General features: G+C 46.5%; 1 protein-coding gene across 1 annotated transcript in view; it reads left to right on the top strand.

Annotated features, from left to right (window-relative positions):
- The window catches only part of LOC102483416 (sushi domain-containing protein 4), a 133,167-nt gene that overhangs the window by 103,685 nt on the left and 15,239 nt on the right, over window positions 1-14,243 (top strand). Inside the window, exon 5 of the mRNA XM_027769662.1 lies at window positions 1,112-1,300. Within this exon, the coding sequence (XP_027625463.1) occupies window positions 1,112-1,300 (189 nt within the window). The remainder of the gene's footprint in view (window positions 1-1,111; window positions 1,301-14,243) is intronic.

The following is a 14,243-nucleotide window of genomic DNA, read 5'->3' as shown; positions in this document are numbered from 1 at the left end:
TGGGCACATGTGTCCAGCATGTACAAGGAGATTTCAGAATATGAACCCAGGACCCTTGTGGGCTCAGTCACACCACCTCCATGCCACCGTCTGGCCCAGCAGCCAATGCTGAACAGAGGAGGAACCTGGGATTCAAGTACCACTTCATTCTGATAGCACACAGAACTCTGTGCTGGATGCACAGTCTCACTGTGGAATGGGCTCCGTGTGTACCTCCCAGTCCAGCAGCACAGGCGTCTAGAACACCACAGTGCCAATCTTTAGGCTCCATCCAGACCACTGAGACTGAAGCTCTGGAGGTGGGCCCAGCTGTCTGTGTTCTGATAAGCCCGCCGAGTCATTCTCGAGTTTAAGAACCACCTCACTACAGAGTTCCCATCTACCTTACAGGAAACACAACTGGATTCTCAAAAGTTAATGGCATCTCCCCAGACAGGTGTTGTACCATAGTCTGCTACAGTGGGACTGAGTTTGAAGCATAACTGTTTCAAGTCACTCAACTCCACCACGGAAACAATTGGCGTCTCTGTCCTCTTATGGCACCCCAGTGGTTCTCAACTTGCCAACGTAGTAGGATCACATGGGGAGATCTTAAAGAAGATGGTGGTCCCACATCTCCCCAGACACTGAGCATGGGGCCTGGTCACTGGTGTTTTGTAAAAGCTCAGGTGATATCAACTAGCTGTCTGGGCCAGAACCACCAGGTATAGCTGTGCCAAGCCAGAGGCAGACTCGCCCTCCCTCCCTCCCCTCCTCTTAACTACTCATCTGACCCTTTTGGTGCCATTTGCAAATATGGGGGGAGTCTTCAAAAAGTTCATGGAAAATTCCTATTCTAAAACTACATAGATTTCAAAATATTTTGCATTTAAATAAACTTGTACTTCAATTCTGTTTTTCATGAACTTGTTGAAGTCCCCTTGTTATAAAAGCAATTCTTTTCATTAAAAATAGAATAGGTAAATAGAATAATGAATCCAAGCTTCCTTCTTCAGAGGCAAGGCCATTTTTCCAGTGGAGGGATCCTACAGCGTTCTGGTGTTCTGTTTACCTTTTCGATGTAGAAAGATGACCGAGTGAAGCCTCTTCCTCTTTCTCTCCCATTTCGCAGGCTGCCTGAGACCCCTAGCCTCTTCTAATGGCTATGTGAACATCTCCGAGTTCCAGACCTCCTTCCCAGTGGGGACTGTGATCTCCTACCGCTGCTTCCCTGGATTTAAACTCGAGGGGTCCGAGTATCTCGAGTGCTTACACAACCTTATCTGGTCGTCCAGCCCACCCCGGTGCCTTGCTTTGGAAGGTAACACATCTTATTCTTTTGGAAAACAAGTTTTGGATGATCAAAGTAGGTGCTTCAGTAGGAGGCAAAGAGCTACGAATGGCCAACAATGACTTTTATTTCCTGAGTATAATTTCCTTGCCTTTCATTTGCCATGAAGCCATCCTTACACCTAGATGTAAAACACGCTTCTCCCATCCTTAGGCTTAAAGGAGAGATGAGTGGAGAAGAGACAAAGCTGCATGTATCAAAGGTCAAACTGCAAAATATTGCAAAGTTAAATGAAATGTCTTCAAAAATTAATTTTCCTTGCACCAAATGAAAACAGATTGTATTATGGCATCATTAATCTCATCCCTCGTTTTATTGTTGTGTCAATGTTTCTTCCATATTTCCATGCATTTTATTGCTTAGTTGTAAATGTTTTGCTGCAAGTATACCCTTGGAAGTCTGCAAGCAAGAGCTCTCTCCTCTCTGTTTTTATTAAGTTCAGATGATCATAGAGCATGGGTCACAGAACATCATTAATCACTAGTATGAGTAGTGAGGGGGACAGGACATCCATTGCCAGAATCAGGGCAGTGTCTGTGGGGTACAGTCCATAAAATCTTCTGCTAGGCAGTTGGACATGCTGTCTCATCCCTGGCTTTAACTCAGGCCCTGAGACTGTGCCCAAAGAGAACACAGAGAACATAATGTATTTGTTAGCATCTAAATACAGTGCGTGGGAGGGAGGGTCTATATGGAGAAATAAAACAAGAAAAGAAAACCTCCAGACCAGAGCCTCTCCAAAGGCTGTTTATAGTCTTGTTTGGGAAACAAAGGAAGAAATAATAGATGGTATCAATAGAAACAAACGTATTCTTCCATGTTGACTGCATTTCTACACCGAGCACCTCAGTGTAGAAGGCAGTCAGGGTAGGAAGTGTTTTCACTGGGATGACCATGGAGGGGAACCAGAGGAGGGGTTTCTAAAGGAAAGATGTGACTGGAAGGAGGGTGGTTGGAGCCATGGGACCTCCTTGGAGGAGAGAGAGGGATGAGATGGAAGGGCAAGGGCAAGAGCAAGCCCAGCTTGGACCATCCCCGTGGTCACTGCCTGTGCTGGCCTCCAGAGGCCCCACTCACCCCCACTTTCTACCTTTTCCAAGCCCAGGAGTAGATATCAGATAAAACTCAGGTAAGAATTTCAGATACCAAACAATAATTTTTTAATATGAGCATGTCCTAATCATCACATGGGACTGAAGTATGGTAAAAAAATTATTCTTTAGTTATCTGAAATTCAAATGTAACTGAGCGTCTTATATTTCAGTGTGCTAAATCTGGCAATCGAGCCTCAAGTGACAAGGTCATCCCCTTTGTGTCTAGTGACACAGCCTTTCTGCTATCTGGACATAGGCAGGTAGGCTGAACTGAGACCACCTGGCCACATGTGAAAGGGGGCTCGTTCCTCTTTTCTGGAGGTTTCTTCCTGATCTGATCATCAGAAATAGAGGGTCGTTGAAAGATAGCATTGCTATGGCTTTATCTATTTGAAATGCCTATTTTTACATCTTTTCAAATTTGTTTTAAATGCATTTCATGCAGTCAGGTTCTGATAAGCTTCATTGTGGGACTTGAAAAGCAGTTTTCATGGAGCCTAGAGAATAAGGTATGGAGAGACATAAAACAAAATCTAACTTCAAGAGGTAACAATCCAAGGCTATAAAACAGGGAGCTGTGAGTGGTTTGGGGTTGAAAAAGGAGTCTCCCAGCTTAATCTGTGTCTTTTCCTCTGCCTGCCTCAGCTGTGGCTGAGGACGGAAGCTGAAAACCCTGGCTGACAGCTGCCTGTGCCCAAAAGACCATTAATATCTTTTCTCCCTTAATTTTTTTTTTTTTAAAAAACAGTAACACTTAGATTTTTATTCTGAATACACTTCTCTTTAAGTTATCTCATGAATTATTGGGTCGTCGGAAAAGTCGTGATGTCATTTTTGCATAGAAAAATACGTCATGTCTTTTCCGATGACCCAATAGTTTGGAGGCCCTTTAAATGTAACACCAGCTAAAGCCACAAAAGCCGTGATTCTAAACTGAGAGACGCAGAGTGGACTGAAGGATTGTTTTTCTCAAGACTTGATAGAAATTGGGTTAAATGAAGCAATGGACTAAAGTAAGAGGTAAGGATTTCTGAAAAAGTTGTCTGGATGTACCTAGGTTTACCTAGCCTTTCTTTAATAGCTACTCTAGGACTGGCCCCACGGCCTCATGGTTAAGGAAACTGGACCCCACATGGACAACCGTGGTTTGGATCCCACATAGCCAACCACAGATTGAATCCCCACCCTGGTGGCTCATGTGGGAGCATGTGTGTGCATCCCCAAAATCTTGACAGTTGGAGAGATGGAAGAGAAGTGTGCCCACACTCCATGTGTAGGGGTGGGTACTTCCTCCCCACCCCCTGCACCCTATCTCTCTCTGTCAATATACATACCCTCTGGAAATTAATTTAAAAAGAAAGTTACTTTATTTGTATATCATATCTTTAAGAGTCAGTGCCTTGTTTGTGCAACAGTGCTATGGGGTAGTCAGCACAGATATACTGTCCCAAGGGAATCTTCTCTTTTGCTGTATCACTCACGCTTCTCTCCTCTCAATTCCCTGTTTTCCTATCTTCCTAAACACACAATTTGAGCAATTTGATTTTTCTTGATGGCACCGTGAACATTATGGCATTGTGCTGTAGGACCATGCTACGCTGGGGATCGGACCCCACAGTGACTGGGTATGCACAGTTGAGCTGTGGAAGTCTTTTCCTGTTAGCTTTTGGTTCCTGTCCCTTCCCTCTCTCCCTGTTTTATCTCTCAGCTGTCAGGGTACCTGTCATTCTCAGGGACCTGTCCCTGCAGCTCTCCTCCTGTGTACTGCCCCCAACCCCATCTCTTTTTCCAGCCTGCTATGAGCCGGAAGAGAGGATCGCAAAGTTGATCGTGGGGCAGTGCAGTTGATTGATGAGGTGTGCAGGTGACCCCAGACCGGCTGGCTTCACTCCCCCAGGGAAAGTCACCCTATTCTCTGTCAGCCTCCATTTCTTCATCTGTAAACAAGGGTGGTGATCATACTTACCTTGTACGACTGAGAATTCAGTATGATCACAAGTCCAACACATTTAGTGAAGTGCCCAGCATACAGTAAGGGATCAAGCTAGTGTCCATCATTATTAAAGCTCTCAGAGGTGTATATAAAGTCTCATAAATAACTCAGGGTAAGGGATAAAGTGTCTAGGCTTGTAGGAGGTACACTGTGTCATTATTTTGGTGGTTCAGTCCTCTTTTGGTTATGTGCATAGTCTTAGCTATGTTCCGATTAGTGGATCTTGGATAATGGGAGGAAAATACCAAACAATAAAAATAGTTCCTATCAAGGCCAGTAGATGGTATAGCGGTTATGTCGCTGGAGTCCCACATGGCTGGCTGTAGGTTGAGTCCCAGTGGCTTAAAAGTCATGCTAGGCACGTGTGTGTGTGTGCCCAAGATCCCAGGAGAATGGAGGAGAAGGGATTATGGCATGGCCATTCTCCCTGGGGGTGATTTCTCATTTTCCCTTCCACTGTCTCTGTTTCTTTCTCTCTCTCTCCAGCAAGTACACATGCCCTAAGACAAAAACCTCTAAGAAAAGAAAAAAGTCCCTATTAGTGTTGCTTACTACATGTTTGTCAGGCTTTTTACCAAAATATTTGATGCAGTATCTCAGTTAATCCTTATGATACTTTTGGGGCTGGTAGTACTACCACTAACCCCATCTTACTGATGAGTAAATGTCGGCATTACCTGCCAATTTAGCAGGGAAAATGACCTGACAATTTTACAGTTATTTCTTAACAAATCAAAACATTTCAAAGAATTTTGCATAGGAAGAAATTTGCCTTTTTGGTCTAGTTATCCGCCCGGGGAAACCCCAGTGCAGGGGACCATGAGTGCAGAGGGAGGCTCTGTTGCCCACTTGGTGACTGTGAGCTCTTACTGCTGCCACCTGACAGTTCCCATTGTTCCCCTGGAGCCTCACCCTGGCCACTGAGCCAGGCTGAGACTGATGAGGACACTGACACCTCGAAGCATGATGTGACTCGGCCAGACCCTTCCACCCTCGATGCAGGATTCTTTCTGCCACAGGTGCCTGCTCTCCCTAGGAGAATGGACAGTGCTTTGCGAGAGCCAGCATTTGAGTGACAGCTGTCACACTCACATGTAAATCATCTCATCACTGATGTCTGGCTTTATGAAGGAGTAGGTAGTTCAGTAGAGAAGCTCTGGTCATTTCATCAAAGCTGGCAAGAGTTCCAAGGCCCGGGATGAAGGTGTGGGTCATGCGTTTGGATGCCTGAACCATTGCACTTGTCTTACTGAGGGTGAGATAGATTCTAGAGCATATGTATTTCTCCATAGCTGTGTTGTGGGATAAAGCCTCCGAAATTGCAAAGCCATGAACCAGAATGAGGGGTATTATATTTTTAAACAGATGATTATGTATGACTGAGCCTGGAAGGAGCTGTGTGAGTTCTGACGTGTCAGCCCGCCTTGCTATGTATGGGTCTGTGTGTTTTTCTCATCTGTGTGTGTCTTAGTGCTTTCTATTCTCAGCCCCCCTTCATCTCTGAGGCTCTCATCCCTGTCCCTCTTACACACACACACACACACTCACACACACTGAATGGAGGAAATCTTTAAAAACAAAACAAAACAAAAAACCTTTGCCCATGAACGTGGGCCATTTCTCATTCATAAGTGCTAAGAACTCGGTTTACATTGTCAGCAGTGTTTATTGAGCACCTGCTAGGCCCAGAGCAACACTGAATCTGGCTCTGGGGAGTTGCAAAGAAAGAAAAGGACACAATTCCTTACTTTTAAGAGTTTACAGTCTACTGGAGAGAAAAGATGACAATGCCATTACTTAGAGAATAGATCATTGCAGATGGCATCCACGTACATACACAGTTCCCTGGTCAAGGGGCACACGAGTTCCTCTGCATCTGAAAAAGGAGGATGGATGGTTATAGTAGGTTCTATCACAATTGTAAAATGAAAATTTCAACCCAGGGATTTATGACATTTTTGTTTATTTTCCCCAGAGACCAAATAGTACCGTGTTTTGGTCTCTACTTGAGCTTTGGGAAAAAAGGAAGAATTGGAACATCTCACTTACATGGAAGGATGTGCAGGCTGAAGGTCTGCAAAGCTGATCAGCACAGAGGTACCATGCTTAGTATATGCAGGGGCACCAGCTGGGAGGGCTTGAAGGGTAAGAATACGGACGCATACGGAGGAGCACAAAATAAGCAAACAAAGGCCAGCCAGTGGCATGGAGATTAATGCACTGGATTCCCTCATGACCGACTCCGTGGTTGGAGTCCCAGACCCAGCGACTTGAAAAATGCACTGGATACATGTGCATGTGTGCCCAAAAAAATTCCAAGAGAAGAATGGAGGAGAAGAGATTGTAGCATGGCTAATCCTCCTGAGGGTGGTTTCTTACCTTCCCTCTCTCTCTCTCTCTTGCCTCCCTAGCAAGCACATGTGCCCTATAGCAAACTAATTACCTCACTTTCCAGAATCTCTAGTTATTGCAGTGTGAGGGGTGTAAGAGGTTGCAAAAAGAGGCTCTATTTCTACAGAAGGAAGAACCATCCAAAAGCCCTTAGTATCTGGAATGTTCTCTTCATTTTCAGATTTTCAAATGGCTTAGAAATTGCACTTGGGTGCTAGGTGTCTAGTTGCAGACATTCCTGGGGCAGCTCTTTCAATGGCAGATTAACAACAGCAGAGATCACATGATTGCATCATTAGTTTTTTTGTGTTTTTTTTTTTTTTGAGAGGTTTTTGCTATAGGACATGTGCACTCACCAGACAGAGACAGACAGAAAGCAAGAAATCACCCCCCCAGGGAGGATGGCCATGCTGCAATCTCTTCTTATTCTCCACTTAGGATCTTGGGCATGTATGCACACGCACCCAGCGTGAGTTTTAAGCCACGGGGTCCAGGACTCGAACCATGGTCGACTTCATGGGAGTCCAGCAACATAGCCATTAGGCTAACTGCTGATCCCACATGATTGCATCTTTGAGATAGGTATCAAGAGTCAGAGGACAGATGATTGAAGCAAAGACTTAGAATTTGGAGTCTTTGGTTGTAGCCTTCACCTACTTAAAGATTCCTCAGTTTCCCTAACCATTAAGTTAGGGGACTTAGGGATCTGCCAATAGCATAGCACAGTAGAATATGAAGCTCTGTGAGGCCAACCCACATGGGTGAATTGTCAGTTCACATCTGAAGCCCTTCCTGAATATGCTGGGTACGCATACACCTGTGATCCCAGGTGGCTGAGGCTGGAAGTTGATTGCATCATTGGGAGGACCCTGTCAGGGGTGCTCTCTCTCTCTGCTTCTCTCTCTCTCTCTCTCTCTCTCTCTCTCGTGTTCACTGTCTCTTTTGTTTATGGAATAAATAAATAAATAAACACTATTTTAAAAAGCTAGAGGACTTAAGTCCTCTAACCAGATAGTCCTTCATTCAATAGCTGTCTAGAAAAAAACAAAACAAAACAAAACAAAACATGGAATCAGCTCTAGAAAGGACCCATCAAATATTTAGTGAGGTTAGAGTTTGAAAAGAAAGGAGCCCGAATCAGTGCTATATTCCGCTTTACATGAGTGAACACTCTGCGTGCCTATATGCTGAGTATTTTGCAAGGTCGACAGCGCATAGTGGCACACAAGTTATGCGAGGTCTCTGTCCCCCTCACGTAGCTCATGAAATGTCACTCTCCTGTGAAGGTAGAGCTAGGCTAGAGCTGGCTGTAGAGAAGGCCGTTACCTAGTCTGACACCGCCTGCAAGGGGCTCCGAAGCTAAGGCTCCACCATTTTGGAGGAACTGGGAGGGCAGGGCAGGGAGTGCTTCTGGCTGTGTGGTGTGGTCTCCTAGACAGGATGTTCAGTCTCTACACAGAAGGTGGACAGAAACACAAGCAGGTTTTCCAGGAAAGCAGTGAGCAGGGACCCAGAGGAGTTTGGTGTGGTTATTGTTTGCTTTTTCCAAATAGGGGAGTGAATCACTCCAGGAACTGCAGGTGCCTAAGGCTCCATTTGTAATGGCTGGGCAGTGGCTGCCCGGGAAGCTGACATTTTTAAGAGCCGTTTTCAGCCTCATGGCTGGCAATTCCCCAAGGAACAAGCAAACCTGACCCCATTAGATGCTGAACAGCTGAAACTTTTGTTTTTTAAATCAGACCAGTCCCTGAACTCAGAACGCTCACAGTGATCCCCCTCCACCTTCAACTGATCTCAGCACTCAGGAAGACAGAAATGGAGGTTTAGTCTGACAGCGTCAGATTCAACCCCAGGGAATGAGACAGTGTGATTTCCTAAGAATCTGCCCGTGCCAGGGGTCCTTTTATAAGGAAAGGAGGAAAAAAATAAGAAACCGAAGAACACTGTTTGGCCAAATGTGAAATAACTTAAAAGGTTCCAATTTGGGATCAAAACTCAAAGGCGGCTTGGATGTGGAGAGCTCCCAGCTGCAGAGCTGCATTTGTGGCGTACTTTGTTCCTGAGTCCAAACACGTTCAGGTACAAGAGGCACCCGGTGTAAGAGGCGCCCGACGTGATTTCTCCCTCCAGGAATCCTGCCTGCACTCAGAAGTGCCTCGGACTTCAAAGTGAATCCTGCGTAGGGAACAGGAGAGCCATGGCAGAAAATCTGGGCCTCATCAGATGAGAGACCCTGCCCGGCCTTAGGAGAGCCGGGAGAGCGCCCCCTGGAGGCAGACTTCAGGGAAGCACTCGGAGCCACCATCAGCAGCCTGCCTTGAGACTCTCTATCCATTTAACAAGTGGAAAATTCAAAGCACAAAAAGGAGTCCATCCAGACCTGTTCCCAAGAAGGTTGATGTAAAGTATTGTCCATGATGGGATCGAGAGTCGCAAGGTCACTCCCCACCCAGAACTGGGGACATACTCCCCAAGGAGTTTGTGTCCTCCTGCTGCACCTCTCAGCAGGCAGCAGGGGGACTCAGGGTCTCTCACCTTCCTGCCTGGCACCCACAGGAAGAAAGCCTTGGGTTGGACCCATCCCTTCATTAGCTGAAACTATTCTAGGTTGGAATTGTTTTAAGTTTTTTTTGTCTGAGAGACAAGGCAGAAAGAGAGAGAGAGAGATCTCTGTCAGGTTCTTTTTTTTTTTTTGGAGAGGTTTTTGCTATAGGGCACATGTGCTTGCCAGACAGACAGAGAGAGACATAGAGACAGAAAGCGAGAAATCACCCCCCAGCGGGGATGACCACACCTCAATCCCTTCTCCTCCATTCTCCTCTCAGGATCTTGGGCACGCACGCACACATGCCCGGCATGAGTTTTAAGCCACCGGATCCGGGATGCAAACTGCTGTCGACTACGTGGGAGTCCAGTGACATAGCCATTATGCTAACTGCTGCTTCCCTGTCAGGTTCTTCACATTGCAATCCACCCTGAGTCTCTGCCGGCCCAGGTCACAGGCACACACATGTCTACTGTGTGCACATGGAGGTCCCAGGATGCAAACCCAGGACCTTTCCCATGTGGGTCCAGTATTGTTAGCACCATGCCACCACCAAGTCCCTCTGGATTAAGTAGCACAAGGGATAAGGCAGGAGAGAGTCACAGCAGGGATTTCATGATGCTGGTTTTGGATTGCTGATCATAGACTACAGAGCCTGCAAGGCCTCATGCATCCCTGGTTACCTTTCTCCCTTACTACCTTACTGCACTGCACGCCTCCTTCATCGAGGTGAATTGGCAGTGCCAAGGATGAGTGGGATCAGCCAGGGCCTAGAAGTCAGGGGGCACTAGTGGAGGTGCCTATGTCCAGCCTGGGCTTTGGCCCCCCCTGGGTTCTGCACCTAGGCAGGGCCCATGCCACTTAGTCTTCTCATGCTCTCTTACCTATTTTATTTTTTAATTTTGTTTTAACTTTCATCTACATTTATTTTTTGCTGAATTTATTCCCACGCTCTACATTTTTCTTTCTTCAGTTTCTTCAGGGATATCTTTTTCTTCTGTGCAACCTCCTCTTCTGGCTTAGGAACAATTTGTAGCTTTAGAGTAAAGAATATCTGGATGGGTCAGGGGAAGCTCCTATGTGGGTTAATCCGACCCTGAGCTCTGTGAGTACAATGATGCATCTTGGGCACCTGGTTCACTTGCATCTGCTCAGTGACCAGACTGTACATCTAAACCTGTAAGCTCAGCATTACTCTGCATGTTTAAGCAAGTGCAGCAAAAATTCAGTATGAGCACTTGGAGCAATCCCACAGAGACCTCATCCCTCCGCTTGGGTCACCAACCCTGTGTCCAGCTCACTATTCGACCTGGGCACAACTACCAGCTCCACCACTGTAATGCCGGAATGGCGGACACTGCTTCCATAAAGTGACATCTTTCAGATACTTGGTGTCTTTTTGCATATGTATACCTTTGATGACCTAGACAGTTTCACGAGTGTTCTTAAAGTGTAAATGAAGATTTGAACCCCTTGATTCTCATTATTTTGTGAGATTCTCTGGGATATGTGAATAGCTAACCATTTTCTTTTCTTTTCTTTTTCTTTTTTTTTTTTTTTTTTGGTGGGTTTTTTTGTATGGGGAGCGTGTTGAGAGATTTTTGCTATAGGGAGCGTGCACTCGCCAGAAAGAGAGACAGAGAGATAGAAAGTGAGAAATCACCCCTAGGGGGGATGGCCACGCTGCACTCCCTTCTCCTCTATTCTCCTCTCAGGATCTTGGGCACGCACACACATGTGCCTGGAGTGAGTTTAAGCCACCGGGTCTGGGACTCAAACTGTGGTCGACTACGTGGGAGTCCAGTGACACAGCCATTACGCTAACTAGCGACATAGCCATTACACTAACTGCTGGTCCCATATTAGCTCACCATTTTCAAAGATCACTGTGAGACACTAGACCTCCGGAGTCAGAATTGGCATGGACCCATGACCCCCACCAACAGAGGGGCCCTGCCATCCCCACTCCTACCCATCATTCCTCCCAGGGCCACAGAGGCCTGCCAGCCCAGGCATGACAATCCAGGCTTTCTGTCACAACCCCCGACACAGGGGGACACCACCTCTAGTGAGGAGTTAGTAGCCCTGGGAGTTCTGCTCCAGATACCTTGAAGCTGGTGCCCCAGAGGCCAGGATGATGACTGGAGGATTGAACACTTGGAGCAATGCCACAGAGATCTCACCTGCCTTCTTGAACAAGGAGAAACAGTCTTCACAACTTCCTCTTCCCTGGAACAGTCTCCCCGCATTCCTTGCCCTAGTGCATGGAATCCAACAAATTGTAACTGTTGTAACTACAACTTCCTTTGAGTCACTTGATGTTTTTTGGAAGCCTACACTAAGCTAAGCACTTGGAGGTATCTTTGTTATATGATCTCTCATCCTAATAACAATCTGAGAAGCAAGTGTGGTGCCAGCCTGCAAATGAGGAAACTGAGGCTCAGCGAGCCCTGCTTTTCCCAAGGTCACCCTGCTCATAAGCAGCCCAGCAGGTGCCACCTGAGCCTACATTTTCTACTGACCCTATTCTTCTGGCCTTTGCAGGACCTAGAGCGCCTGCTGAAAATTAGGTCTTGGTTCTAGTCTAGCTCTGTCCATTTCTGAAGATGGGAAGGGAAGGAGCAGGGACGTTTGATCTTGGAGGCTCCTTCCTGACAATCATATTCTTTGACTTTGCTCTTAACCAGAACATATCACTCCCAGAGAGGCAGCTCTGTCCTCGACGCTCTGGGAGACAGATGGTGACACAGAGGTGGGATGCTACCAGCGTTTCTACCCTGGATGGCACTGGCAGGATTTTCCTAAAACCCACATTCATGCAGTCAACCCTTGCGCTTCCATGACAAGGAGGGGAATGCAGGCAAGGAGTAGATGTTTGCCCTTCCAAGTAGGGCTCTCTTGGTACCAGGCACGTCATGAGTTCTCTTTACTCAGCCTCAAGACAACTCCAGGTATTCCTACAGTCTCTTCACAGATAGGAAACAGGTCTGCAATAGCTCTTGGCCTTAGGGAGTAAGTTGCAGAGCCAAGATTCAAAACTTGCTTTGACCTGACCCCAAGCTGTGCTGCGCTTCCTTCCCTGGGAGACACGGGGCCCTGCCACCTGAATAATCTGCTCAGCCACACGTTGGCCACTTCCTTTTCCACCTGTGCTCCCTGTAACCTGGGTTTTTATCTTGCAAAAGATATGATTTGCTCCAAGCTGCACCGCATACAGTGGTAGACAGTGTGGGAGTTTTCCCGTCTCCCTTTCCAGGAAAAGCTCTGATGCCAACCAGAATTGCACCAAATACCACAGGGCCATTCCTGTAGGAATTCAAGTCTGCTCATCTCAGCCACAATGAGAACAGCCATGACCAACTGGTCACCCAACATCCCCCAGGCCTCTGACTGCTCCAAACAGACCGACAGGCCAAATTCATGGTCTCCATTAGCTTCTCCTGGGCCCTTCCTTAAGCATCCTGCAGACTCACGCATGATCCCGCCAGCAGCTGGATTCCGTATGAAATTGAATCAGCTGAAAATGAAGAAAAGAGCAGCAAATGCCTTCCCCCACCCCTCCTTTTAATCGAATAAAGTAGTAGGGCCTCTATTCACGCCAAGGTAGGGTGGGGGCTTCTGATGTATCTGCCACCCCCAAGCTATCTCCTCTCTCTGTCTCTTCCTACTGCAGGAGGTTTATGCAAGGATAGGTAATGCCCAATCAAGTGTTTTGGACCACAGTCCTCAAGGCTCAGAGGCCCAGCGAGTTCCCTGGGAAGCAAAGAGGGCCGGGGTAGCTTTGTTCCAGCAAGCCACCCACACCCAGTGGCTCTGTCTTACATATTTACATATCGTATTCCCACTGAAGATTTATTTAAGGAAGTTTGCCAGTGTAAAGAATGAGAATCATTCATCTAGCTCTGCCTCCTTAGGAACTTGAGACCGGAGAAATGAAATGATTTACCTGGGTCATGCAAAAATTCTCCATCTCAGACTCCCCGTCTGCAAGTATGTAAGTAGATGGCTAATTTATATCCCTAATTAGAAACCCAGCTTACATCAGTCAATGTCTTAAGGGAGTTTTAGATCTTATTCCTGCAAACAAAAGAATCTTCAGTTCCCTTTGAAGACAGATGTGGCCTGGGAAAGAGAGAAACCTCAGACTCTCCCATCTCCTATGCTAGTGACATTAGGTAGCACAACCCTGTCTGAGACAAAGAGAGGTCCCTGTGCAAACTGGCACATACGTCAGTACATAGCATCCCCTCTTGCTATTTTGCTCCTGTATCGCTGCTGTTTGTATGACAGCCACCTTGCCTATGACCCTGGCAGAGTGTTTTATTAGAGGGAAATGCAAAATAGCAAGCAACCCTGTTAATTTATTGTTCACAAGCAATAGTAAATTATTCTAATACCGTCTCCATGTACTGTTCATATATTACAGCACAGCGATTACAAGCAAATAGCTCTCGTGTGCCATACCAGCATTCTCGGGCATCCCTGTACTTCATTTCTTTCTATTGTACAATAAGTAATTGCCACTGTAGCTTCTTCCTCTTCTTGGTCACACATCTCTCTTGTACTCAAGAGTGGATTGTGCTGTGGCATCAAGAAGCTTCATTAGTCTTGCCCCCTACCCCCGTATTGAATCTAGAAACACTGGTCTTTTTGTTCTAAGAAAACCAAGAGAGCTTGTTCCTGCTTCTCGAATAGAGCCACGCTCTCGGGCTTCCCTGTTATGACTTTCTAGGCTCTTTTTCTCTTGAGTTTTATGACTGCTGACATGACAGATCATCCTAAACGCTCTCTCATCCTGTCTTTCCTTAACCCCTTGGCAGGCCCCTGCCTCAGCACCTTACCTTGCTGATAGCCTAATGGTCAACCTTCCATCTCTGCTGGACGCCTAGA

Source organism: Tupaia chinensis, unplaced genomic scaffold (assembly GCF_000334495.1).
Source record: "Tupaia chinensis unplaced genomic scaffold, TupChi_1.0 Scaffold150175_1, whole genome shotgun sequence".
NCBI classification, from domain to species: domain Eukaryota; kingdom Metazoa; phylum Chordata; class Mammalia; order Scandentia; family Tupaiidae; genus Tupaia; species Tupaia belangeri.
This window is presented reverse-complemented; position numbering and strand designations above follow the sequence as displayed.